The 27,759-nt window shown below is 41.4% G+C and overlaps 2 protein-coding genes across 3 annotated transcripts in view; both read right to left on the reverse strand.

The window, feature by feature from the left end:
- Window positions 1-3,999: 3,999 nt before the first annotated feature.
- On the reverse strand, window positions 4,000-6,453 carry gpr151 (G protein-coupled receptor 151). The gene is given in 2 exon segments (XM_038270133.1): window positions 4,000-4,751; window positions 4,754-6,453. Coding segments are annotated over 2 exon segments (1,326 nt in total). The 5' UTR covers window positions 5,811-6,453; the 3' UTR covers window positions 4,000-4,482.
- Window positions 6,454-10,821: 4,368 nt separating this feature from the next.
- Window positions 10,822-27,759, reverse strand: part of LOC119773232 (serine/threonine-protein phosphatase 2A 55 kDa regulatory subunit B beta isoform) — a 108,301-nt gene continuing 91,363 nt past the window's right edge. For both annotated transcript variants that reach the window (XM_038270130.1, XM_038270132.1), the window contains exons 7-10: window positions 16,303-16,472; window positions 14,120-14,211; window positions 13,897-14,020; window positions 10,822-11,343 (exon numbers count right to left, since the gene is read on the reverse strand). In XM_038270130.1, coding sequence (XP_038126058.1) covers window positions 11,188-11,343; window positions 13,897-14,020; window positions 14,120-14,211; window positions 16,303-16,472 — 542 coding nt within the window. In that variant the 3' untranslated portion in view covers window positions 10,822-11,187. The remainder of the gene's footprint in view (window positions 11,344-13,896; window positions 14,021-14,119; window positions 14,212-16,302; window positions 16,473-27,759) is intronic.

Below are 27,759 nucleotides of genomic sequence, written 5' to 3' on the forward strand. Positions count from 1 at the left end.
CCAAAGAAACAAGACAATTTACACTTAAAATAAGAAAACACAATGGCATTGTCTTATTTCAAGTGCATATTATCTAATTATCTTATTTTAAGAGTAAAATTACTCATTCCATTGGCAAAGTATCTCGTTTACCTACTCAAATTAAGGGTGAATACACTTAATTTAAGAAATGTTTACTTATTTCTAGATCATTTAATGCACTGTAGACAGAAAATCTTGAACCAATCTGACTCTATGATCTGGTGAACTGTAAGGTGCCTTCAGATGACTTGGCACTATACAAATAAACTGAATTCTGAATATCCTGTCCAGGGGTGATGCTGAGAAACTAGTCCATGCATTTGTTACTTCAAGGCTGGACTATTGTAATTCTTTACTATCAGGAAGTCCACAAACTGTAGATGGAAGGCCAAAATGCTGCAGCCAGAGTTCTAATGAAAATGAAAAAGAGAGATCATATCTCTCCTATCCTGGCTTCTCTTCATTGGCTTCCTGTTAAATCCAGAATAGAATTTAAAATCCTCCTTCTCACATATAAAGCCTTAAATGGCCAAGCTCCATCTGATATCAGAGATCTGATTGTTCCTTATGTTCCTAACAGAGCACTTCACTCTCAATCTGCAGGTTTACTAGTGGTTCCTAGAATTTCTAAAAGTAGAATGGGAGGCAGATCTTTTAGTTCTCAGGCTCCTCTCCTGTGGAACCAACTACCAGTTTTAGTCCGTGAGGCAGACACCCTGTCTACTTTTAAGGCTAGGCTTAAAACTTTCCTTTTTGATAAAGCTTCTAGTTAGAGTGGCTCAGGTTATCCTGAGCTATCTCTATAGTTATGCTGCTATAGGCTTAGACTGCTGGAGGACATAGGGACCCCCATTTCATCATTCTGCTTCATTCTATCTCTATTCTCCCACTCTGCAGAATCTGTTAGTTCAATCTCTAACGTTCTGCTCTCTCTGCTTTTTCTCATAGTAGCTTCATCTGGTCTGTTCCTGTTTGGCTGTGACTCCATCCTGGAAAGAAACATCAGCTGTGCTGCTTCCATCAACACCCTTGTTTATAGAGGCTGGAGATCGGCCTGTTTTCCAGTGTGGTCCTGTTTCTCTGACCGTGATGCGGCTGCCTTTTACAGCTGCTTTTTGTGTCTCTGCTTCTGTCTCCTTGAACCCCAGTGGGCCTCAGCAGATGGCCGCTCACACTGAGCCTGGTTCTGCTGGAGGTTTTTTCCTGTTAAAAGGGAGTTTTTCCTCTCCACTGTCGCTACAAGCATGCTTAGTGTGAGGGATTGTATTTGAGTCAATGAGTCGATGCAATCAACTGGTTTTCCTTAGATAGAAAACTTTGTATCAATTTGACTGGATGATCTGGTGAACTGTAGAGTGCCTTGGGATGACATGTGTTGTGAATTTGGCGCTATATAAATAAACTGAATTAATTTGAATTGAATTTAACAAGACTGATTATTAAGAAGAAAGTATCAAATATTATATGGACAACCTTGCAAAGTCAGACCATAAAGTACTGAGAGGAAAATTCAGAACAAACCACAGTTAGTATGTTAAAGATCATGATTAGTACAACTATCTTCTGAAAATGATTCAGTCTTCTAAAACAGCGATCATCTGCGATATAAAACCAAGGTAAATATGTTTGACCTCATTCATAGAGGTCCAAGTATAAGTTCAGGTTGTACTGTACTGTTTATATCAATTTAATTCGTAGTTTTTTATCTTGTTGATTCCAAGGTGTGCATCTACACTGATATTGTATTAATTTCTGTTCCAGATTGAAGATACACCAACAACCACCCAGAAACAATGACAGGTCAGCTATACAAGCTTCCTTAATTGCCCACAGCAAATACAAAGCTGACTCTCAGGACCAGCAAGCTCTGCCTTGTTCCACCTTAAATACTGTACCTTCATATACCATGTGAACTAGCTGGCACTTTTGTTGTATCAGTTGGAGTTTTTTCTCTCACAGAATTGACCTCAAATCTATTTATTTTATTATTCTATGTGAACTAGCTTTAAACAGCCAGCACTTGTGTTAAGTTCATAAGACACTTTATTTTATTTATTTGTTTCCTTTGTCAGGTGTATTTCATTTGTTTTAATACAAGCATTTGTGTTTGTGTCTTTGAACCTTAACAATGTTCAAAGTAAATATGCAAATATTGTCAGAACATCTTCCATGTCTGCATCTGTTCCTTAAAATTGTGTTTTTTTTATCAAAAAGATGAGAGAAAATGTTGAAATGTGAAATAATTTTAGGAAATGTTAAATATTATCTGCTGACAAAAAAGTAAAAGGTTAAAATGATGTCCTGACTAAAATTAGACTAAAATGTTGACGTTTTTTGTTGACTAAAACTAAACGAATAAAATTATATTTTCTTGGACGAAAATAAAGACTAAAATGCTCGACTTATAGTCAACTAAATCTAGACTAAATAAAAATGGGATGATGTCGACTAAATGTGATAAAAACTAACAAGCGATGCTGAAACCGGACTAAAACTGAGGCCCCGTCCACACGAAGTCAAAACGAACACGAAACGCTAATATTTTCCAGAACGTTTGTCGTAAAGACGAAGACGTAAAATAAATGTGATCGACCACATCAATGCATGAAAACGCTGCAAAATGTATGCCAGGCCTGTAAGTGGCGCTGTGGTGCCAAAGCAAAAATAGGCGACGAAATTTTGGGCATGCGCAGTAATATTTATACATGGTTGCCCTGCGGGTCCATTTTCGTGGTTCAGTCAAATTCAGGTGCTGAACTATGTGGTCGATATTGCTCTGTTCTTCCTGGAGATATTCCAGAAGAAGAAGATTCTGTTGTAAGCCCGACAGCAGGGTGAGTAGCATGAGCAGCAACCATTCAACACAGTACGGCGCCATTGTTGGTTTGATACTGTGTCGCGCATGCGTGTTTAGAGGCGACGCTATGACGCATGCGTGTAAAAGAAAAAAGGTTAGAACGTGAAAACGGCGTTTCAAAATCTTCCCACTCTGAAGGCTGAATAAAAAAAAGATTGTTTACAGACCCCCGAAACGCCGGCTTCGTATGGATGAGAGGCTGGTTTGGTGAAAAATTTGTGCGTTTAGGCCAGGGTTTGGCTTTGTGTTGACAGGGCCTGAAACTAAATTTAAAAATGGCTGCTAAAATTAACACTACAAGGCACGAGGCTTTGTGCTGAAATTGGATCAAATCCCACTGCTGTAGTTTTACCGGCTGATTTAACAGGGTAAATGCTCAGGCCAGAGGTGTTAACAACAGAGGGGGGGATAACCATCAAATGTTTTAGCTGTAACAACACCTTTAGTTTCTATCTGTACCTGGTAACACAAAATTCAGAGAAAAAGTAGATTATTTTCCCGGTCAGGGCTAAATGTTTTTGCGTCCATTATCCTGCACCTTCACTATATATGGTCGGGTCAGAACCCCGGGAACTGATGGTGGGAGACACAGTAATGTGTTGTTCTGATTGAGTCAGTTTCCTCTGGCAATGAAAGGTCAACATTAATAATCAATGAGGGGGAAATGTCACATAGGAAGAGAGAGAAAACACCAGTTGTTAGGGAACTAAGATTAATGCTTCTTACATTTTTTACACTTTTTTAACAGTTTAATGACCCTGATTCTGTTAATTTGATCACTCATGATCTTATCTGCTAACCAAATAACCAGTATTTATGATAGTAATTAAAGGTAAATCATTGCTAGATGTCTTTATATACATTACTTCAAACCAATTTAGAAATTTAGCTAATTAGAACCACACAGGAGAGACCACTGACACCTCACCTAAGCTCAGACGAAAGCTTTAATTAGAACCCATGGTAGTTCAAAAGGATTTCCCCATGAAAACATGCTTAATGACTCAGTGCCTGCGGGAATCCCTCCAATGAAGGGTCTCTATTAGTGTGGGAAAACTCACCAATCGCTCCAACGTGGAATACAACCCAACTCGACAAAAACGTACACTCCAACTCAGGGATTTTGACGGCATGTTTATTTAAAACATTTTCTATTAAGACACACTTTGAAAATAAATCTACTTAATATCTAAAGTAAAGAAATACCTTTCAACGTCACTTCTATATCTACACACAAACCACTTTCCTATGTTAATAATCGTAATTATTACACATCGATATATTTTGCTGTTTAAGGTTAAATTGAGTTTAAGTAAGGGCAAAAACAGAAAAGCTGCTTTTTGACTATTTACGGTTCAGACTTTAAGTGGAAATAAAGTATTTTTCTTACGAATAATAGTAAAGTTTTACTAATGATCACCTTACAAACTGCAAAAAGTGATCACATATGCAGATGACACTTCTCTATTTGTATTACACACTCACTCTGATTGCAACTCTTACCTTTCAACAATATCGTACACACAAGAGAAGACAAGCACAACAATAATTTACATTGCAGCAGTTGGGAGAGGTGTTTCGGTAATTAGCTTCACAGGTCGTTGTTATTTTTTCTCTTCTTTGGTCTGGTTCTCCCACGGAACCGGATCGTTTTCATCTGTGTTTAATCCGGTCTCCCTGTCCTGCCAGAACTGTTCAACGTCCGGTAAGACAATCCCGTCTTTAAGGCTCACCCTGTCTGCCTCTCCGTCCCATCTAGGTTTGCCTTGCTCTATCGTAGGCTGAGCCTCACTGCTGATTTCCTGGCTTGAGCTGAGATGGAGCCCCCTCTCTCCCCTCAACTGCCCTGATGTCTCTGGTCTGGGACAAGGGAGTGAAGAGAGGTAGGGTTGTGAGGTCCAGACTTTGGTTTTGGTGGAGGCTGTTTGCGCAGGGTGAGACGCCTCCACAGCCCCCGGTAACTCTCTCTGAACTCCTCGGAAAGGAAGAGGACAATCAGAGGGTTCACCAACGACAGAGAGAAGGTGAGAAGCTGAGCAGAGAGGGTGAGGAAAAGGGGAGGAGAGGAACTCAATGGCTGAACTCCTTCAGTTTCTTTCTCAGCAAGATGACGCTCCCAAACCCATACCACCCACTGAGGCAGCCACAGGAGAGCCATGGCCAGGGTGAGGCTGAAAAGCATCAAGGTGAGCCTTCTGGATCTAATCTGTGTGCGCAGGTTCTGAGACTTACTGGAGCGACGTTGACAGTGGCCATAAGCCTTCCAAAAATACATCAGGGCAAAACTAAGAGGTGCGCAGAAGACCGCCAAAGGGTACGCTTTGACATACACAGACATAAAGTCTTTAGCTTCTGGAGGAACCGTTAGCTCACACACAAGTCCATGGATCTCTCTGTGCATCCCAGCAAACAGCCACAGTGGAATAGTGACAGAGCAGGCAGACAGCCAGATGAAGAAGAGAATCACCAGGATGGCGCCCAGGTGGATGCTCACCTGCCTGGTCGGGTTTGACACATATTGGCTGCAGGCTTTGGCCATGAAAGCCACCGTGAGGCTCTTTGCCACCATGCAGGAGTGAAGGAACCAGTCCGCCGTCTTGCACACCACCCACCCCAGGTTCCAGCTCGCCTTGGAGTAGGACACAGCCCTGAAAGGGACGGTGAACATCAACACCATCCCATCGGCGAACATCAGGTTAAAGATAAGTGAATTGATGAGGGATAGTTTGCCCCTGTGGGCATTCGAGAACAGAATGACCATTGCAGTGAGGTTACAAGCCACACCTAAAACACAGATGACTCCCAGAATTGTTGGCACCAACACCCTGAGCTCATTTGTGTCCCGATGGTGGAACAAGCCAGGTTCATTGAATGTCCACTTGTTTAAGGAGTTGTTCTCCACAGTCGCGTTGCTTCCAACCAGCTTATCCATCGATGTTTAAAGAGATGACGATTTCACAAGAAAAAGAAAAATCGGCGAATTCCGTGATAGCCAAAGAAACGATCAAAGGTTGCTGAAGAGGTCCGATGAGAAGAAGTAGTTTGCTGTCATTCAGGAGTTAATAGCGGAGCTCTTGCCTGTGCTCTGCTTTACCCTGAGACGCAGAGATGCAGACCCTGTGGTGAGTTATAAAGAGCAGTTTGATTGACAGCTGCTGTCCCCAGCTGGCTAAAAGCGAACAGACTGAACCCTCATGGGGCCAATTAGGAGATAGGAAAACCTGCTGTATAATAAGTACAAATGAAATATAATCCAACCAATTTACATTAGAGATTTCATGTATATGAATTTAATGCAATCCACATGAGATGTTGATTACAGTTTGTATGGTAATTATGCACCTTTTGGATGTTTTCTATAAAAGCATTTGTTAGAGAATCGGGACAGACTAAAACATAAGGTGCAATTTAACTTAAAGAAAACATATCTTTTCACATTACGGCTCAAACAATTTTCTGATGGATTACACAATAGTGCATAGATGTCAAGAGGAACCAGAGCATACAAACGTAAACAGCAGGCATTAGTATTAAGTCCATTTTACATCTACACTGGAAAAATGATCTAGAAATAAGTAAAAATGTCTTAAATTAAGTGTATTTACCCTTAATTTGAGTAGGTAAATGAGATAGTTTGCCAATTGAATGAGTACTGTTACTCTTAAAATAAGATAATTCGATAAAATGCACTTGAAAAAAGACATTTCAATTGTGTTTTCTTATTTCAAATCTAAAAAAATGTTGTTTTTTAGTGTTTTGCTCGTCCTTTTTGAGCCTAAATAGAACTTTACTGGGCGCTATAAGCTGACATAAACTGACATCGCGCCATCTACTGGCAGTACTGCTGAACTACCAAAAAGCCAGATGCTGGCCATTGATTTTTCCAGCTTTTGGTATTGTATTTCCACTGTCACAAGTACAGAGCAACAAAAGGAACTCTCTGCATCTAACTCATCCCCTTGGGGAGCAGTGGGCTGCCATTGCGCGGCACCCGGGGAGCAGTGTGGGGTTAAGGGTCTTTGCTCAGAGACCCAGAGTGGCAGTCTGTGGGAGTGGGGCTCAAACTTAAAACCTCTGAACTCCAAGCACAATGCCCCAACCACTAGGCTGCCACTTCACCTACAACACAACTTCCCTGACCGGGAATCAAAATCCAGGCCGCACCGGTGAAAGCGCTGAATCCTGACTACTAGACAATCAGGGACATTGATGGAGTTACTGAGAAAGTCTCAACTGAACCAAATATTCTGTAATTCCTCGTTGAAAACCAACAGCTCTGATGACAAGGCTTAAATGCAACATGAGTTAAAGCTAACGGCAGTAGCACTGTTAGCTAGGACATGCACTCGTGTCAATTTCACAGCCACATCAGAACGCCTCCACAGCTTTCAGCTCCAGCTTTAGGAAACTCCAACGGTCAGACTGTTTTCCAAGATCAAGTCAAGTTTTATCCCTTTAGGAATAAAACATGGGCTTTTCCTTTTTTTTCCGCAACTATGCTGTGGGTTCAACACTCTGAGCTATTGATGAGCAGTAGAGCCTGGTTAGGCCAGTTCTTCCTTAAGTCGACCGTTCTCACCACTCTGAGAAGAGTGGTGAGAACAGCAGAGAGGATCATGGGGGCTCCTCTTCTCTCCATTATAGACATTTCATCCCAGTGCTGCATGTCCCGAGCCCGTAACATCATCAATGTTCTCCCTGCTGCCCTCTGGGAAGAGGCTTCAGAGCATTCAATGCAGGGTCAGCACATTCTGCAGCAGCTTTTTCCCCACCAACATCAGACTGCTGAACTGTTGACTTTCTAATCAAGACTCTGCATCACACTTGAAAACATATCTACACTATCAACGTTACGGTGGCACGTAAAGGAGAAGTCTGGTCATATTTACTCCTGAAAGTACTTTAAGTATGAAATTATTACATCCTGTTTAAAGGAATAGTACACCCAAAACATGATTAGCATTCATTTTCTACTCACCCCCATGCTGAACAACACTCTGGAGTACTTTTTTGATGGAAATCCTATACACTACTGTTTATGCTCTAAAAACATTCTAAATGACTTCGTTTCGAGTAAATTCTGGACGCTACCCACTCAGGACACTTGGAATACATTGGACGAGCAGTATGGAGGAATATTGACACGTTTTTTGTGGACTTTTATGGACCTTTCTGCCTCGGGCGCCATAGACCTCCATTATTTGAATGTCAGCAGACAGCAAGAAGCCTCCCAGATCTCCAGATGCATTTGAGATATCAAAAAAGTACTCCAGAGTGTTGTTCAGCATGGGGGTGAGTAGAAAATGAAGGCTAATCATGTTTTGGGTGTACTATTCCTTTAAGAAATGAAGTGTTTTTAATTAAGAGTAATTTTCATGTCAATGTGCTTTACTGGAGGCATCCATATTTGTCAAAGAACTCTACCGGTTTGTGACCTCACGGTGCGGTATCGGCTGTTGATCAAGTCCCAGTGCTGTATCTGGTGTTTGTCACAACGCGATATTATCCAAGTCATCTTGAAAACATTTTTATCACGTGTTCTTTCCTGACCAGAAGTTCGATGGTATTGGGCATTGTCATTTTAACTAGTCGGAAGATGTCAGGAGTGAGGTGTTACTGTATTTGGGCAAAAATGGCCGCTCCTATACTCAGTGATTGCAGCGAATTAGTTTTTTTTTTTTTTTTTTTTTGCTGATTAAAGCTAAATTCATTAAATCACCTTGAACATATTAGTTTTAGGTATAAATAATGATCCATTGATTATTCCTTCCTGACCGAACTTTTCCTTTAAATGTAGGAATCTAAGTGGTCTTCAGTTCAAATTACAGAATAAACATTAAAATATAAATTACCCTTTTACTTTAACATATTCAATTAGATTTTTCTGTTCAACTTAATGGTCTGAGGAAATAAATGGCTTAAGGCATTTATCATTCAGTTCAACTAACTTATTCAGTTTTATAGTCACCGAAAGTTGTGAAGAGTTACATTTTCCCACGGTGAGCCACAAAATGACTCTTAGGTGGTTCTAACGGCGTGTATTTCACACAGCAGGTCAACCAGCAGAACCAATCGAGTGCAGTTACATTTTTATACAGATTTCACAGGTAAATTAACTTGAAATACAGTTAGCATTAATGGAAAAGCCAGAACATGTTGAAGGGGAAGATGAAAAATTTACTACAAACTCACATTCTGTTACCTTCTAGCACTTTTCAATGGTTTTAATTTGAGATCATTCAATATATTACCTTTTACCAAGCTCTACAAACCCTGTTTGAAGTACTTATACACCTGCAGAACTTCTATAGAAATCATGCATCTATTTCCTTCCTCTTTATAATTTAATTATAAGCAAATAATCACAAATAATCCTCAGAGGTTTGCTGTTTTTGCCAAATAAGGAAAAGTTCAAAGTGCATAAATGTTTCTGCTCAATATTCTACTTGATTTGTCTTTTTTATCAGTCAGGTATGATGGGGTATGAAATGACATTTATGCACTATTGTTGCACGCCACATATCACTTTACTTGGATTTTCACTTTATTTGGATTTAGTTTTTACATATGCATAGATATATGTACATATATATATAAAGAAGAGCTATATGTGTATATATTTAATCTCTTTTTATTCTTATTTTTTATCTTTATTATATTGTATAGTTGGATGTGTGTATATATATGTATATATGTATATATATATATATATATAAAACTGTAACTGGAGCGTGTAACAAAATCCCTCTGGGATTATTAAAGTATTTCTGATTCTGATCGCTAAACCACTTCTTTTCCACAAGAGGGCGACGTTACACCAGAAGCTGAGCTGATCCTAGACAGAACATATAAATATAACTATGATCCATGTTTAATTCAGCAGAGAAGAGTCCAAACTAGCAGGCATTGAGCTGCAAATCTTTATTGTTTTTTTTTATTCAAAGTAAGTCCATTAAGCATAAAGACTGCATGGTAATTCCTTGCATTGTGATACATTCTGAGCTATAAAAATTGGTTTGTTTCAGTTAGATGTGTCACAAAGAAGGGCAGTTTAGAAGATACCACTGTTAACAGACTCACACACAGATATTCCCTGATTTTACAGAGTCCAAGCCGATTTCTGTGAGACGACCCGCCGCTGCCCGTCATCGCCCGTCTTCCTCCAGAGAACGAACATGCAACAAGCTTTGGAACAATCTCATATAAAACCGATTAAGTCGACATCTTTTAGGGAGAAGAAGAAGAAGAAGAAAAAGCATTCATTGTGCTTGAAATGATCTGCAGATGTTGGACTGTCGAATCCGCATGCAAAATAATCTAGAGCAGCACAGTGATGCCACCATATTCTAGTTTAAGTTCCAATCAAATTATCACCTATAAATCATTTTCAGCACTATGAAAACAAGGGAACATTTAGCAGACTTTTGACTGTTTTATTAAAAGGAAGAAAAAAAAACACTTCAAAGAAAAATGTGTTGCTTTAACTTTACTTTGAAAAAAAAATGAGATCAACGAACATCAATGTCTCCTCTTTGTCATTATTTGCAACACTTTCTCTAACTGAAGCTTTATTCATACTTTCATTGGTAAAGAAAGTTGAAAAAAACAGAAACGAAATCCCTAAGATAACATTTAATTTAACACATTCACACAGTCCCTTCCCTCCCTCCCTCGTCCACTACATCAAAGCCCCCACATACCAAAAGAAGGCACCACAGCTTCTAAACAGACTCACCCACCAAGAAAAGGACTCGAGAAAACCGACGTCTTTAAATGAAATTGGACTCACGGCGCCCGGGGGGGCTTCATTCACATAAAAGAATAACAGACGCCCAAACCGGTGAGACTGGAGCAGCTTCTGGGGTTCAGGCATTAACAGTCTCCTCTTCGTCCAGGACCTCAATCAGAGGCTCAGAGGGTTCATCTCAAAGCATTATAGGGGGGGGGGGGGGGGGGGGGACTGGCGCTACATGAAGACGAGCCGGCTTCCCGTCTCTGTGCTCTTTTACTTCACCTATCCGCCTGTTTCTTCAGGGTCCAGAGGGCTGCTACATAACATCATTCATGCAACGATCCTTCGTGTTGCATAAACCCACAGGATTCAATCCCTCGGTTTTCCGCATGAATGAAACCAGAAGTCGTTTTCTAGAAATGCATCTGATCTGTTTCAGTGTTCAATTCCTCATAACACTTGACTCTTTTAAAATAGAGTCTGAGGATGGGGGAGGGGAGGGGAGGGGGGGGGTTAAGACAGGAGCCCCGCACGTCTGTGTGGGTCCACAGTCAATGGGGGGGGGCGGGCTGCCTTATTAGTTCACTTTGTCCTGGAAGATGTAGAGGTTGTTGGTGGCCGCTACGGCGATGATGTTCTCGTGCGGATGCCACGTGGTGTGGAGGATCTTCTTGCTGAAGTCCAGGCTGTCTACGCTGATCTCATCCTTCCGTCGTTTCCCACCGACGCAAACCTGAAAGCGCAGAGGGACACTCAGCTGTTTGACATTCTCTTATGTCAGGAATCTTTTCAATGTTCTATCTGTATTTATTATTTCTACATCAGATTTGGCATTGAAGAAACAGCAATGATGTTTTTTTTTTATCATATTTTTTCTGAACAACTAAAAAGAAATCACATTTTTAGGGGAGATATAATCGAGAATATACGGAAGAGGATTACGGCCACTGGAAAAAAAAAGTTAACTGATTTTTAATTTTTTTTTCCAGTTTAATATGGGAAAAAGTCAGAATTCTGACTTTAATCTCATAATTTTGGATCTTAATGTAGATGGATACCATGAAGGAAGCGATGTGGGAGCACTCAGCTTCACTGACAAAGATGTGAGTTGTTTGAGATGGCCAGTGACACATTGGTGGAAAATGGCGGAATTAGGCAACTTTTTACGTGCCCGAGGGGTCCCCTCATTAATGGAGGAGCAGAAGGTCATTAAAACAAGAGAGCTAGTCTATAAAACAGACATGGCTATGGCTTGATGCTAACATGTTTGTTAGCTGTCAGAATTCTGAGAAAAAAGTCAGAATTCTGAGAAAAAAGTCAGAATTCTGACTTTTTCCCCATGTTAAACTGAAATAAAATTTAAAAATCAGTTAACTTTTTTTTTTTCAGTGGCCCTAATCCTCTTCCATAAGAAGAAGCTGCAACCCTCCATGACTGATATATATTATAATAGAACCATTAATTTAATAATTGCATTTAATCAACACTTGATTTTAATGGTTCCTAAAATCTGCACATTTTAAACTGATTGTATTTAATCATCTGCAGCTGTCTAGAAAGCATCTAAAGTTTTTGGGTGATTACAGACTGGCATTAGGACCTTTAAATAATCCACCTTCATAAAAATCCTAGTTGCCACATGCAGAAAAATACCAGCAGATGGCGCTGTTTCCTTCAGTATTTCTGTCAGCCTCTGGTGAGCCTTCCTTATATGGAAAGTCATGAGGGCCACAATACAATAAATTAATCATTATAATTTAATTATTTAAATGCGTCTTTAATATATTTAAACTGGAAATAACCAAATTTAATGATTTTATGAAGGGAATATGATTATTTCATGGTTCTGTGCATGAGCACACAGTGAATTAAATTTAACTGTCACACATTCAGCACAGTCGAGGAGGCGGGACTAGGGCTGCTTTAGAATCCTTGACAACACTGCAAAAACGTAAGTAAAAATTTCTTAAATTAAGTGTATTTACCCTTAATTTGAGCAGGTAAATAAGATAGTTTGCCAATGGAATGAGTATTTTTACATTTAAAATAAGATAATTAGATAAATGCACTTGAAATAAGACAATGCAATAGTTTTTTTCTTATTTCAAATGTAAATTGTCTTGTTCCATTGGCAAAGTGTCTCACTTCCATCCTCAATTTAAAAAAAAAAAATGCACTTATTTTAAGAAGAAATGAATTATTTAGATTTACATTTTTTCAGTGAAGATAAGACAATTTCTTCCTGGTTTTATTTTAATCTAAAGTCAACATTTTAAAGTTTTGAAAAACAAACTTTCATTTTTGTTAATTGATGGCTTTCTTCACTGCGGTGCTGTGAGGAAAGTCAAAAGACAACGAACCACAAGGTTTTTTGTTTCCCTTCTCTTACTATTGCCGTTGCAGAATGTGATCATTTGTAACTTGTAACAAACTGTGGCGTTAGTTAAAGGTAAGATTTATCTACAGAAACACTTCAACCACCTTAGACATCATATTTATTATCACTAATCTTAGATTTGGATCAAAACTAAACTAATATCATTAAGGTTATTGTTGCTCTGTTATGCAAAAGGGGGAAAAGAATCCCTAAAAACTACTTTAACCATTTGTTACATAGGAAAAAAGTAGTTATTTAAGGAATTGCTAAAGTGAGAATAAAAAAGGCTACTAAAGTACTGATTAAGTGTTAGCACGTAATGTTTAATGTTAAAAATTAGAGTTATGTTCAAATTTTTATGTTTCAGGTTATAAAATTACAAATAAATAACCTGATTAAAAGAAAATCAATTTGGTTAGAAGACAAAAATATATATGTATATATATATATCCATACATACATAACATTGAAACAGACGAATGGGTCCACCCCTTTGAAATGGGGGTAATTTGTCTCTGTTCTTCGCCTACAATGCCCCATACCTGTCTATGTCTCTGAAAGGGGGGTTGTTAAAGGGAATTCTTGGCCTGGCTGAAAATGCGAGGTCTTCTGTTCCCCTGTAAAGGGGTTGGGGTTGCGATGATGGCGGAAAGGGATCATGGCAACCCCAACCATTCGTCCGTTTCAATTTGGATGTTTTCTAAGCAAACAGAAGGCTTCGTTGGGCTACTGTATAAAGCTTCGAACCCAACGCTATTTCTGACATTTTGAATTGAAAAAGCTTCCTGGATGGGAAGTGAAACGTCTTCAAACTTGGAAACAAAGTCCATGGATTGTTTTTTTACTTTTTTGGAATGACATGATCTGGATGACTGAGAATCTTTACCAGCTTTATACGCAGTGACGTACCTTTCGAGGCTTCAGAATAGCTCTAGGTTTGCTGTTCTCTCTGGACGCCTCCAGCGTGACGTCCCGTTTGGTGTTCCGGTCAAACATTCGAAAGAAATTGTTGTAGGAACCGGTCATTATGACGCTTAATGAGAAGGAAAAGAAAAATCAAGATGAGGGTCACAATGATTTCCGCATGGATTCGCCTGACTGAGCTCTGTGACGATCGAATGAAACGTCTCACCTGTCCGATCCGTTCCAGACGCACTCGAACTTGTCAAAGATGCAGTCGTTCTCATACAGAGAGCAGAGTTTGCCCCTCAGGTAGTCGTGGACCTGAAGAAAAACAATTTAGATTCTCGTGAGAAAACGTCTTACATCAGAAAACCCTCAGCTCCCCTGCCTTAAGCTGCACGCTCACTAATCCTCTGGCTCTGGTGATCTATGCTAAGATGTTAGGCAGCGGGAGGAGGAAGAACTCCCCTGATGACCCTATCAATCATGACCCGCCACAGGATCAGACAGGGTGGATCTGACCCTAATGACCACATGTTGGGAGGTTCTTTCCTTCAGGCTGTTTCTCTACCAACACTTTCCTCTAATAGGTACTTGATTCAATATGGCCTCTAATTGTTGAAGATGACGAAGTTACAGACCAGCAGAGCGATGGAGAAACAGTATTATCCTGATTGATTATCTTCAAATCAATCAGTTTTGTTTCGATCTAAGTCGAGATTGAGCTCCTAGCTGCAGGGGTCGAGCTAGATGGGGGGCCAGGGGTGGCCATGGCCACCCTTGGCCAATCATTGACCCCCTTTGGGAACCCCTACCATTTTTTCCACTGCAAAAAATGGAAATCTAAGTAAGTAATTTTTTCTTAAAGTAAGTGCATTTTTTCTCCAATTGAGGACGAAAGTGAGAGACTTTGCCAATGAAACAAGACAATTTACATTTAAAGGTATACTATGCAACCGGTGTTGATTTTCCAGCGAGGCTCCCCCCAGAGGGCGAAAGTAAAAGTGCACTGTCGTAAATATGCACAGCTGTTCTCCTGGTTTCTCCGTCAAGCCAGGCGCGGTTGTTTTGAGCTTAGCAGACAGGCGAACGCAATGAATGACTAATGCTGCATCACACTGGACGCAGCTGGCGCGACAGAAGCAGCGAGTTTACGTGCAAAGTCAATTGTTGACGCGCGACAAGGCGCAGCAAAAGGTCCCGCGGCACGTTTTGAGCAGCTGAAGCAGCGCGTCGGGCGCCTTTAAGCATCTGACGCGCCGCAAACGCGCTTCTGCTATAGATGGAAAAATTGAATTTTTGCTGCTCGAGGCGCTGCGTCAACCAATCAGAGAAGCTGATCTGGGAGCTGGCAGGGAGAGAGACACAGCGCTGATTATCAGAGCGCTGTGATCACTCCTCTGAAACAGTATATTGACGCCTAAATTAACTTAAAATGCAGAAATCTGCCAGCAGAATATGTTCGCTTTTATTATCCTGCTGCCTGCAGTTTGGATTATTTAGATGAAAAACACCTACCAGCTGCCGCCGTGAACCGCGAGGAGGCGACCCGGCCAGAGGCTGCTGATGAAGGGATTCCTACTGTCGGCGCACCGCTGGTATGTGGGGGTCTGAGCGGCTCCGACAGAAAAAATATTGGAAGGCAGGATGATAATCTGAATGAACTGACTGCACTGATTACGTTTTCAGGTGTATTTTCTCACTTAAAAACTACTATTAAAACTACTTTATTCCCACTGATCACAGCAAATATAGCTGCAAGGCAGAGAAAGGATAGTGAAGCTCCGCCCAACGCGCGTCAGACACACTTTTGCACCGCGCAGCTCAAATACTCTCAAGTAGAATGTTCTAACCTATTTAACATTTTATTTTTCATACGTAAAGTAACAACAAAAACACTGCAGTTAATTATGCACATCAATATACTATCATTAAAGATGAGAAAGACCAAATTCATCCTCTTTTCAGAACTGGATTTTGTCTTATGTGGTAAAGAGAAAATTATGTCTCTGCAAGTCATCTATGAATCTTCAGTGAAATCAGAGATAAATAACTACTTTAACAATAAGTAATCCATTTAATGTAGATATTAGTACATGTAAATATTAATTTTATGCAGAACGATTATAGATAAAAGTCGGTAAGACAATGAGTAAGATGTTCGCCTGAGAACTCAAGCCTGGACTTTTCATTTAGACAGAATGGCTGCTAAAATACGTGTCTATTTGTTGGCAAAGGCTGCAGGAAAGTATAGTTAGTCTTGAAATTGTTGTTGTGGTTTTTCATTTTCCTTTTGGAACAGTGTAGATTGACCGCGACTTTCTGGCGTCTACCTGCTTTGGCCATCCGTTAGTGTACATTGGTTACTGCGCCTCTGCCTTGCTGGGAGGATGGAGAAGAAAAATACGTCACCTGGTAGGTTTCCAGTGGTTTGTTCTCCATCTGGAGGTCCCACACCTTGACAGTGAGGTAGTCCCTTGTCATCAGGTAGCGCCCGTTGTGGCTGAACTTAACATCGGAGATGGAGGAGATAATTTCGGAGAAAAAGGAGCGTGTTGATGGATCCTCCGGCTCTTCGAAGTCTACGCAGGACAGAGAGGAAGCAGAAAGTGTCTCAGTTCTAGATCGCTAAAGGTGGCTGTGTTTTGTTTTTTTTTTGTGCAAAGTGATGCAGCTGCAATTCTTCACTGAATCACTTGGGGAGATGATTGAAGTTCAGCGACGGTGGGCAAATATTGGTTATGATTCATATTGATTCTGGCAGCTGCTGATCTATGTGTGGGAGCAGGACAGCGGGGATGGGAGCGAAGCATTCCATCGTCAGCCAGCAAGTCAATCTTTCTCCCCTCCATGCCTTCCTCCCCCCGTCTCATCTCTATTTCTCTGAAAGATGCCCCCTCCACTGTCAGTCCTGCTCCTCAGCTGAGGCTGGGGGGGGGGATAACTGTGTGGTGTATCAGTGGGGAGTCTAACTCGAGCTACAGGAGAGATGAAAAAATGATGGGGGGAGAGGAAGGGCGAAGAAAAACAAATCAATGTCAAAGAACGGGCCCCGATGGATTTTTATTTGTGTGCCAGAGGAGGAGTGTTTGGGGATAAGTAGAAGCGTGCATGTTTTTATGCATGTGTGTGCGCATCCCTGCCCCCCCCACTCCAGAGGTGTATAATAGGGTCTCTGGGGAGTCAACAGGGGGAGGGCAAAGGGTTTGTTAGGTCCCTCTTGCTTTATCCTCAGGGCATTGGCAATCCCCTCCTAAATCCTCCATCCAGCCGTCACACATCCATCCATCTAGGCTGTAACTCTGATGGATACCAGAGGCCTCATACAGTGAAAGGTACTGACCAAGATGCAGAATTATTCTGGGGCTCACTCAATCATATCTGCTCCTTTTTTCTTTTTTTTTTTAAAGATAAAATGAGATTTCTTTATTTTACATTTGATGACTTTATGTCAACAAAACCCAAAGTATTCTTATTGATGAAGAGAGACAAAAGGAAGTTTTATTTTATTTTTTTTGCAGTAATAAAATAAGATATTAAATTATAAGGTATGATTAGAGGGAGTTTTATTGTTTCAATTGAACTGTTGAATGTTTTTCAATAATATAAAATGTAAAAAATCAGAGGTTTTAACACCTGAGGGCATCAGATCGACAGGTCAGACATCTTAAAGAATAACCCCCCAAAATCAACTGTTTTTTTTTTTTATTCTTTTGTAGTTTTTTTTGCTTGTAAACTGTATGCATGGCTGTCTATAAAAACTATTTTACTATAAATACTATTTAGACAACTATTGCACATTTGCTGCTATCCAGTCTGTCTGTTTTCCAGCATCCTCTGATATTATTCAATTCAGTTCAGTTTATTTTTATAGCACCAATTCACAACACATGTCATCTCTGTGTTATTCTATGTCTTGCTAGGAAACTGGACAGAAAATATCGCTCCACCGGCCTACGGGAATTCTACCTAGTTAGGATAAATACACTCACCGGCCACTTTATTAGGTACACCTGTCCAACTGCTCGTTAACACTTAATTTCTAAGCAGCCAATCACATGGCGGCAACTCAGTGCATTTAGGCATGTAGACATGGTCAAGACAATCTCCTGCAGTTCAAACCGAGCATCAGTATGGGGAAGAAAGGTGATTTGAGTGACTTGTTGGTGCCAGAAGGGCTGGTCTTAGTATTTCAGAAAGTGCTGATCTACTGGGATTTTCATGCACAACCATCTCTAGGGTTTACAGAGAATGGTCTGAAAAAGAAAAAAACATCCAGTGAGCGGCAGTTCTGTGGGCTGAAATGCCTTGTTGATGCCAGAGGTCAGAGGAGAATGGCCAGACTGGTTCGAGCTGATAGAAGGGCAACAGTGACTCAAATAACCACCCGTTACAACCAAGGTGGGCAGAAGAGCATCTCTGAACGCACAGTACGTCCAACTTTGAGGCAGATGTGCTACAGCAGCAGAAGACCACACCGGGTGCCACTCCTTTCAGCTAAGAACAGGAAACTGAGGCTACAATTTGCACAAGCTCATCGAAATTGGACAATAGAAGATTGGAAAAATGTTGCCTGGTCTGATGAGTCTCGATTTCTGCTGCGACATTCGGATGGTAGGGTCAGAATTTGGCGTCTACAACATGAAAGCATGGATCCATCCTGCCTTGTATCAACGGTTCAGGCTGGTGGTGGTGGTGTCATGGTGTGGGGAATATTTTCTTGGCACTCTTTGGGCCCCTTGGTACCAATTGAGCATCGTTGCAACGCCACAGCCTACCTGAGTATTGTTGCTGACCATGTCCATCCCTTTATGACCACAATGTACCCAACTTCTGATGGCTACTTTCAGCAGGATAATGTGCCATATCATAGAGCTGGAATCATCTCAGACTGGTTTCTTGAACATGACAATGAGTTCACTGTACTCAAATGGCCTCCACAGTCACCAGATCTCAATCCAATAGAGCATCTTTGGGATGTGGTGGAACGGGAGATTCGCATCATGAATGTGCAGCCGACAAATCTGCGGCAACTGTGTGATGCCATCATGTCAATATGGACCAAACTCCCTGAGGAATGCTTCCAGCACCTTGTTGAATCTATGCCACGAAGAATTGAGGCAGTTCTGAAGGCAAAAGGGGGTCCAACCCGTTACTAGCATGGGGTACCTAATAAAGTGGCCGGTGAGTGTAGTTTACTGCTGTATAAGAGGAGCCTTTGTAAAGCAAGAGCAGCATACTTCTCCTCATTAATAGAGGAGAATAAGAATAATCCTAGATTTCTTTTTGATACAGTTGCTAAACTCACCCAGAACCATAGCTCTGTTGAACCGTCCATTCCACCTGCTCTTAGAAGTAATGATTTTATGGGATTCTTTATAAATAAGATTGATCTTATTAAAAATAAGATCATTAGCACTCTACTATCTGCGATTGGTTTATCTCTGGAGGGTGGGGCAGCATCTAAGGTAGCCATAGAATATAAACCGGGTTTAGACTGCTTTGATCCAGTTGAACTTTCAGAGTTAGCAAAATGTCTTCATCTAAGCCTTCAGCTTGTATGTTAGATCCAGTTCCAACCAGGTTATTTAAGGAGGTATTCCCATTGATCTCCCCCTCCATTTAAGATGTGTTTAATCTATCTCTATTACAGGGATGTGTATCAAAGGCTTTTAAGGTTGCTGTAATTAAACCTCTGCTTAAGAATCCGTCTCTTGACCCAGATGACTTGGTCAATTATAGACCTATATCCAATCTTCCTTTCTTATCTAAGATTTTTGAGAAAGTAGTTGCCAAACAAGTGTGCGATCACTTACACCATAATTAACTTTTTGAAGAGTTTCAGTCTGGCTTTAGAGCTCATGATAGCACTGAAACAGCTCTGGTGAAAGTCACTAATGATATTCTCATGGCCTCAAATAATGGACTTGTATCTGTGCTCGTCCTGGTGGATCTCAGGGCTGCATTTGATCCAGTTGATCATAATATTCTTTTAGAAAGATTTTAATATTTTTTTGGAATTAAAGGAACAGCACTAGACTGGTTTAATTTTTATCTATCTGAGCGAATTCAGTTTGTTCATGTTAATGACAGATCTTCCTCATGCTCAAAGGTTACCTGTGGAGTACCACAGGGATCAGTGCTAGGACCAATTCTCTTTACTTTATACATGCTCCCAATTGGTAGAATTATTAGACAGCATGGGATTAATTTCCACTGTTATGCTGATGATACCCAGCTATATCTGTCTATAAATCCAGATGAAGCTAATCCATTACATAGGGATTTTACAGGCATGTCTGAAGACATAAAAACCTGGATGACTCTTAACTTTCTGCTTCTGACTGCAGACAAAACAGAAGTTATAGTCTTTGGACCAGAGTCTTTGAAAACAAACTGATTAGTCAGTCACTTCATTTGGATGGGATGAAACTGATTTCAGATAGTAAAGTAAAAAATCTTGGTGTTGTTTTTGATCAGGACCTGTCATTTAAATCCCATATCAAAGAGGTTTCTAGACAGCAGACTTACCTGCTGTTTTTAGCTCCTCTATACAAACTTTTTTCCTTGGCTCTTAACTCAGTTTGAGATGTTGGCTCTTATTATTTTACCCTTTTGCTTTACTTATTTAACTATTCTATTAGTTTGATTATATTGTTTCTATTTCATTAAATGATTCTAGAAAATCTGTTTTTGTGTTACATCCACTAAGATGGATTAGTTTTATCAGTGTAAAGTACCTTGATCACAGATATTTTTAAAGTTCTTTATAAATAAAGATGTATGTATTGAATATAACACCTACAGCCAGCATGTGGGAGGAGTTAAGTTTGTTGCTAGGCAACATGGCCTGCCCACCTGTTCGATGACATCATTGATTCCATTGTGACATCATCATTGTCTGACTCTGGGTCTATAGAGTGAAGGCATCAAGTCATTCCATTTCTACAAACCTCTTGTAGGGTGTGTGTCTCTCGAGTTCCGTCCTTGAGATTAGAGAAACAGTTTTTTTCCCCCACAGAGCAAATCAGTCCAGTCATCAGGAAAAAAAGCTTTTTTTGTTGAAAATAAAGCTTTGTGTTTTAAACCGACGAACAAACTATTGTTGCCCTTAGGACGCTCCCTTAAATTAGCAACAACTCCTCTTTCTTTGTTGGCAAATCAGGTAAGTTAAACGTGGTGCCTTCAGTTAAAGCCGACATGTCGACGCAAGCTAATGTAGAAAATACTATGGAAGTTACATCTGGTAGCATAGCTGCAAACTGTTCTGGAAATGCATGTTCTGCTGCTGTGCCTCAGGAAATGGATGCAGCGTTTGGACATACCAATGAGGGAGCTAGGCAGCTGGAGTCTGAGCTAACTTCTGAAAGGGAAAAGGTGCAGCAGGATGAGAAAATGGCCACGCTTCAACAAAAAAATATTAGATTATCAGAAAATCTGCAGAGACATGCCGCTGAGCTTGAAAAACTGGAGGCAGAGGTTAAATCTGCTAACAAGAAAGCTCGGATACTGGAGACTGTGGTAATTTGTATGAAGCAAAGTGTGGAGGAAGCTGCGATCTGGATAAACTCAATATTTGAGCACATCATCGCACTTCAAGAAGAAAACATCAAACTATCCAAAAACCTGACGAGGACAGCAGTGCAGGAAGCTGAGCTCGACTTAAAATTAACAGAAGAGGGGAGAGCAGCAGTTCAACAAGTAAACACCAGATTATTAGAACAAGTTAAGATTCTCTCTGACTTACCTCAGAAAACGGAGGCAGCTGTTCTTGCTAAGAAGGAAAAAGCAAAGGAGGCTGAGATCGGCTTAGCCCAAAACGTGCAGGAAAACAACCAATTAACTGAGGATGCTGCAAGAAAAGTCATGGAACTGGAAATTAGTCTGCTTGCTGAGAAAGCCAGAACAAAGGAGGCCGAGACCTCCTTAGCTGAGAAGGAGCAGGAAACCAGTTCCTTAAAGGCTGCTTTGCTGAAGATGGAACAAGATATAAAGGAGCAAACAGAGCTCTGGGCCCAGGAAAAGTCCCGTCTCCTGAGCAGGAATATGGGGCCCAGGGCTGCTCAGCAGCAGGTCGTCATTAAATATATGGAAAAAGCTATAAACGACCTTCTGGAGGTTCTGCATGATGAAAGGAAACAGTGGCAAACAGAGAAGGCCTGCCTTCAAGAGACAGTTGCAAACGCTAAGAAGGCTCTGACAAAGATGGAGGAGCAGAAGAAAACATTTACAGAGAGCCTAACGGAGCAGCTCAAAAAAATGCAACAAATGATTAATAAATACCAAGAAATAAAACCAAAACAGATATCTATATGGCAAAGAATTGTCAACTTCTTCAAACAACTAATCTCTGGCGAACCTCAAGAAACTGTCCCCCAAACAAGTTTAAACTGACAAAAAAACATTTATCTAATTACAAAACTTCACTTCTAAACGCTTTACATTAGCCCCCTTCCTCAGTGTTAGCCCATAACCATCACCCTTAACTTTCATAATTCTTCCTTTAACCCTTTACTCCCCAGACCCTTTCACAGAATCCAGAATCCAGTTCATAACATTTAGCTCTCACCCTCCATAAACTCTATAGTTCCCTGTAAATAAAAAAGCACTGCCTCCATACCAGGGCCTTTTTCTGAGGTAGATTTCTACCTTGGTATTAATTAGACCCTGGTAAACTGAGTGAGGCTGCACGTGGTACAGTGGTCAGCGCTGTTCCCTTGCAGAAGGAGACCTTTCTGCATGGAGCTGCCATACTCTCCCGTGCCTGTGTGGGTTCTCTCCGGGTGCACCGGCTAGCCCACCCTACTTTTGTCACAGTCAAATGTATTCATATATAAAAATATTTACGATAAATACAAAACTGTATTGTTGATATAAATTTTTTTTTTAAATGCTCAAAACATACAACTGAATTTCAAACTTTTCTATAGGTCCTACTATACCCCTGTTCGTCTTCAGAGAATGATCCCAGGCCGTTCATATCTATGTTGCAAATGCTTGAGGCATAGAGGTACTTTTTTCCATCTATTCTGGTGATGTGATATATTAAGGTCCTTCTGGAGGGACGTTCATTTGGTGATTAAAAAGCTTTTGGGGGTACGCTTCCTTTTAGCTCCTGTGTTCTATACGGTGGCCGGGAAGTGCAAACCAACAATACAGAATCTGTTTCAGCTTACTGAAATAATCTGTTGTTGGTGGTGAGAGGAATAAACAGTTAAAAACTTGCAGGTGATTTAATTTCTTCCCATGTTATGGAGGGGGGGACAGACTATCTCAGTAAATTGAAATATATGGTTCCCCTCCTTTAATTTTTGCAAATAAATAGTAAATTTGACAAATCCACAGGATTTGTTGTTGATGGTAAGGGGAATAAGCACAGTTAAAGAACCGAAAATTTTTGAACAATACCCAGCCCTACCTGCTCCATTCTTCCCTCACTCATGAACAGGACCCCAAGATACTTAAACTCCTCCACTTCAGGCAGGGACTCTCCTCCAACCTGAAGGGGACAAGCCACCTTGTTCTGGTCGAGAACCATGGCCTCGGACTTGGAGGAGCTTATTCTCATCCCGGCCGCTTCACACTCGGCTGCGAACCGCCCCAGCGCACACTGTAGGTCTTGGCAGGAGGGAGCCAGCAGAACTACGTCATCCGCAAAAAGCAGGGATGAGATTCGCTGGTCCCCAAACCAGACCCCCTCCGGTTCTTGGCTGCGCCTAGAAATCCTATCCATAAAAGTTATGAATAGGACCGGTGACAAAGGGCAGCCCTGTCGGAGTCCAACATGCACTGGGAACAGGTCCGACTTAATGCCGGCAATGCGAACCAGACTCCTGCTCCGCTTGTACAGAGAACGGATGGCCCCTAATAAAGGGCCCCCGACTCCATACTCCTGGAGCACCCCCCACAGGGCAGCACGAGGGACACTGTTGAATGCCTTCTCCAAGTCCACAAAACACATGTGGACTGGTTGGGCAAACTCCCAAGAACCCTCAAGCACCCTGCAGAGGGTGTAGAGCTGGTCCACTGTTCCACGGCCAGGACGAAAACCACACTGTTCCTCCTGCAGCCGAGGTTCGACAATCAGCCGGACTCTCCTCTCCAGCACCCTGGCATTGGCCTTTCCGGGGAGGCTGAGAAGTGTGATTCCCCGATAGTTGGAACACACCCTTCGGTCCCCCTTCTTATGAAGGGGAACCACCACCCCAGTCTGCCAATCCAGGGGGACTGTCCCCGACATCCACGTGATGTTGAAGAGCCATGTCAACCATGACAGCCCGACAACATCCAGAGCTTTAAGATACTCAGAACGGATCTCGTCCACCCCCGAAGCCTTTCCACTTTGGAGTTTTTTGACCACCTCAGTGACTTCAGCCTGGGTGATGAATGAATCCAGCCCCAAGCACCCCGTCTCTTCTTCCCCCATGCAAGGCGTGTCTGTCGGGTTGAGGAGATCCTCAAAGTATTCCTTCCACTGCCCGACAATATCCTCCTTCAAGCTCAGCAGCTCCCCACTCCCACTGAAAACAGTGTTAGCGAAGCACTGCTTTCCCCTCCGGAGGCGCCGGACGGTTTGCCAGAATCGCATTGAGGGCAACCCTTAGTCTTTTTCAATGGCCTCTCCGAACTCCTCCCAGGCCCGAGATTTTGCCTCTGCATCCGCCCGGGCCGCAACACGCTTGGCCTCACAGTACCTGCTTGCTGCTTCAGGAGTCCCACAAGTCAGCCAAGCTGTCAAATGTTATTTAAATGTCTGTTCCCTCCCGTTCTCTCAGCTCGATCCATCTGTTGATGCTGGTTTTTCCCAAAGCCAGTGAGGAGGTTGTGAGGAGGGTGTTTTTAGTTTCTACCCCCAAAATGCGGATTAAGAGGCCATTATAAATAAGAGGCAGACTTACCTGCTGTTTTTAGCTCCTCTATACAAACTTTTTTCCTTGGCTCTTAACTCAGTTTGAGATGTTGGCTCTTATTATTTTACCCTTTTGCTTTACTTATTTAACTATTCTATTAGTTTGATTATATTGTTTCTATTTCATTAAATGATTCTAGAAAATCTGTTTTTGTGTTACATCCACTAAGATGGATTAGTTTTATCAGTGTAAAGTACCTTGATCACAGATATTTTTAAAGTTCTTTATAAATAAAGATGTATGTATTGAATATAACACCTACAGCCAGCATGTGGGAGGAGTTAAGTTTGTTGCTAGGCAACATGGCCTGCCCACCTGTTCGATGACATCATTGATTCCATTGTGACATCATCATTGTCTGACTCTGGGTCTATAGAGTGAAGGCATCAAGTCATTCCATTTCTACAAACCTCTTGTAGGGTGTGTGTCTCTCGAGTTCCGTCCTTGAGATTAGAGAAACAGTTTTTTTCCCCCACAGAGCAAATCAGTCCAGTCATCAGGAAAAAAAGCTTTTTTTGTTGAAAATAAAGCTTTGTGTTTTAAACCGACGAACAAACTATTGTTGCCCTTAGGACGCTCCCTTAAATTAGCAACAACTCCTCTTTCTTTGTTGGCAAATCAGGTAAGTTAAACGTGGTGCCTTCAGTTAAAGCCGACATGTCGACGCAAGCTAATGTAGAAAATACTATGGAAGTTACATCTGGTAGCATAGCTGCAAACTGTTCTGGAAATGCATGTTCTGCTGCTGTGCCTCAGGAAATGGATGCAGCGTTTGGACATACCAATGAGGGAGCTAGGCAGCTGGAGTCTGAGCTAACTTCTGAAAGGGAAAAGGTGCAGCAGGATGAGAAAATGGCCACGCTTCAACAAAAAAATATTAGATTATCAGAAAATCTGCAGAGACATGCCGCTGAGCTTGAAAAACTGGAGGCAGAGGTTAAATCTGCTAACAAGAAAGCTCGGATACTGGAGACTGTGGTAATTTGTATGAAGCAAAGTGTGGAGGAAGCTGCGATCTGGATAAACTCAATATTTGAGCACATCATCGCACTTCAAGAAGAAAACATCAAACTATCCAAAAACCTGACGAGGACAGCAGTGCAGGAAGCTGAGCTCGACTTAAAATTAACAGAAGAGGGGAGAGCAGCAGTTCAACAAGTAAACACCAGATTATTAGAACAAGTTAAGATTCTCTCTGACTTACCTCAGAAAACGGAGGCAGCTGTTCTTGCTAAGAAGGAAAAAGCAAAGGAGGCTGAGATCGGCTTAGCCCAAAACGTGCAGGAAAACAACCAATTAACTGAGGATGCTGCAAGAAAAGTCATGGAACTGGAAATTAGTCTGCTTGCTGAGAAAGCCAGAACAAAGGAGGCCGAGACCTCCTTAGCTGAGAAGGAGCAGGAAACCAGTTCCTTAAAGGCTGCTTTGCTGAAGATGGAACAAGATATAAAGGAGCAAACAGAGCTCTGGGCCCAGGAAAAGTCCCGTCTCCTGAGCAGGAATATGGGGCCCAGGGCTGCTCAGCAGCAGGTCGTCATTAAATATATGGAAAAAGCTATAAACGACCTTCTGGAGGTTCTGCATGATGAAAGGAAACAGTGGCAAACAGAGAAGGCCTGCCTTCAAGAGACAGTTGCAAACGCTAAGAAGGCTCTGACAAAGATGGAGGAGCAGAAGAAAACATTTACAGAGAGCCTAACGGAGCAGCTCAAAAAAATGCAACAAATGATTAATAAATACCAAGAAATAAAACCAAAACAGATATCTATATGGCAAAGAATTGTCAACTTCTTCAAACAACTAATCTCTGGCGAACCTCAAGAAACTGTCCCCCAAACAAGTTTAAACTGACAAAAAAACATTTATCTAATTACAAAACTTCACTTCTAAACGCTTTACATTAGCCCCCTTCCTCAGTGTTAGCCCATAACCATCACCCTTAACTTTCATAATTCTTCCTTTAACCCTTTACTCCCCAGACCCTTTCACAGAATCCAGAATCCAGTTCATAACATTTAGCTCTCACCCTCCATAAACTCTATAGTTCCCTGTAAATAAAAAAGCACTGCCTCCATACCAGGGCCTTTTTCTGAGGTAGATTTCTACCTTGGTATTAATTAGACCCTGGTAAACTGAGTGAGGCTGCACGTGGTACAGTGGTCAGCGCTGTTCCCTTGCAGAAGGAGACCTTTCTGCATGGAGCTGCCATACTCTCCCGTGCCTGTGTGGGTTCTCTCCGGGTGCACCGGCTAGCCCACCCTACTTTTGTCACAGTCAAATGTATTCATATATAAAAATATTTACGATAAATACAAAACTGGCGTTTAAAAAAACAACACAAAACAGCTTAAGAAGACCTCGTTAATTTATTTATTTTACACATTTGTAAAAAGAGCAACCGATTAAACTGTATGTTACAAAGTTGACATGATTATATGAACTGTTTTCACCGAAAAATGATCAGGAGCGCCTTGAGAATGGGCAGATCCGCCTCTCTGGCTGCAATGCGCGCTCCCGACACAGGGGGAACAGATTTTCACAGGGAAACAGAATTTCACACAAGACCGGCATCATTCAGTTCGCTTTTCAGAGACCTCAAGCTGATGTGTACACCATGTAAACATGACATCATGTCTACGATTACAGCGTACGAGTGACCCTCATTAAAATAATGTATGCACTGCTGCAGCATATTTGATTCTTCCGTCTGTTCTGTACCATTTAAAAACTCCAAGGACCGACCACAGGAAAAATAAAACCGCGTTAAACTGCTCATATGAGTGCTGCAGAACGGGCAAAACGCAACTCGATTAGCTTCCATCTTCGGTCATCATGAACGCTCCGGTTAACACTTCCGGGTAAGCTTCGAAGACAGTCCCTCCCTTTCCGTCGGATTTTGTCAGTTGTAAAAGTGTTTTCTGAAATGTAAATTTGTTTTATGATTTGTAAAAGTGTTTCG

This window comes from Cyprinodon tularosa, unplaced genomic scaffold, assembly GCF_016077235.1.
Source record: "Cyprinodon tularosa strain WSP-4 unplaced genomic scaffold, ASM1607723v1 ctg751, whole genome shotgun sequence".
Taxonomy (NCBI): domain Eukaryota; kingdom Metazoa; phylum Chordata; class Actinopteri; order Cyprinodontiformes; family Cyprinodontidae; genus Cyprinodon; species Cyprinodon tularosa.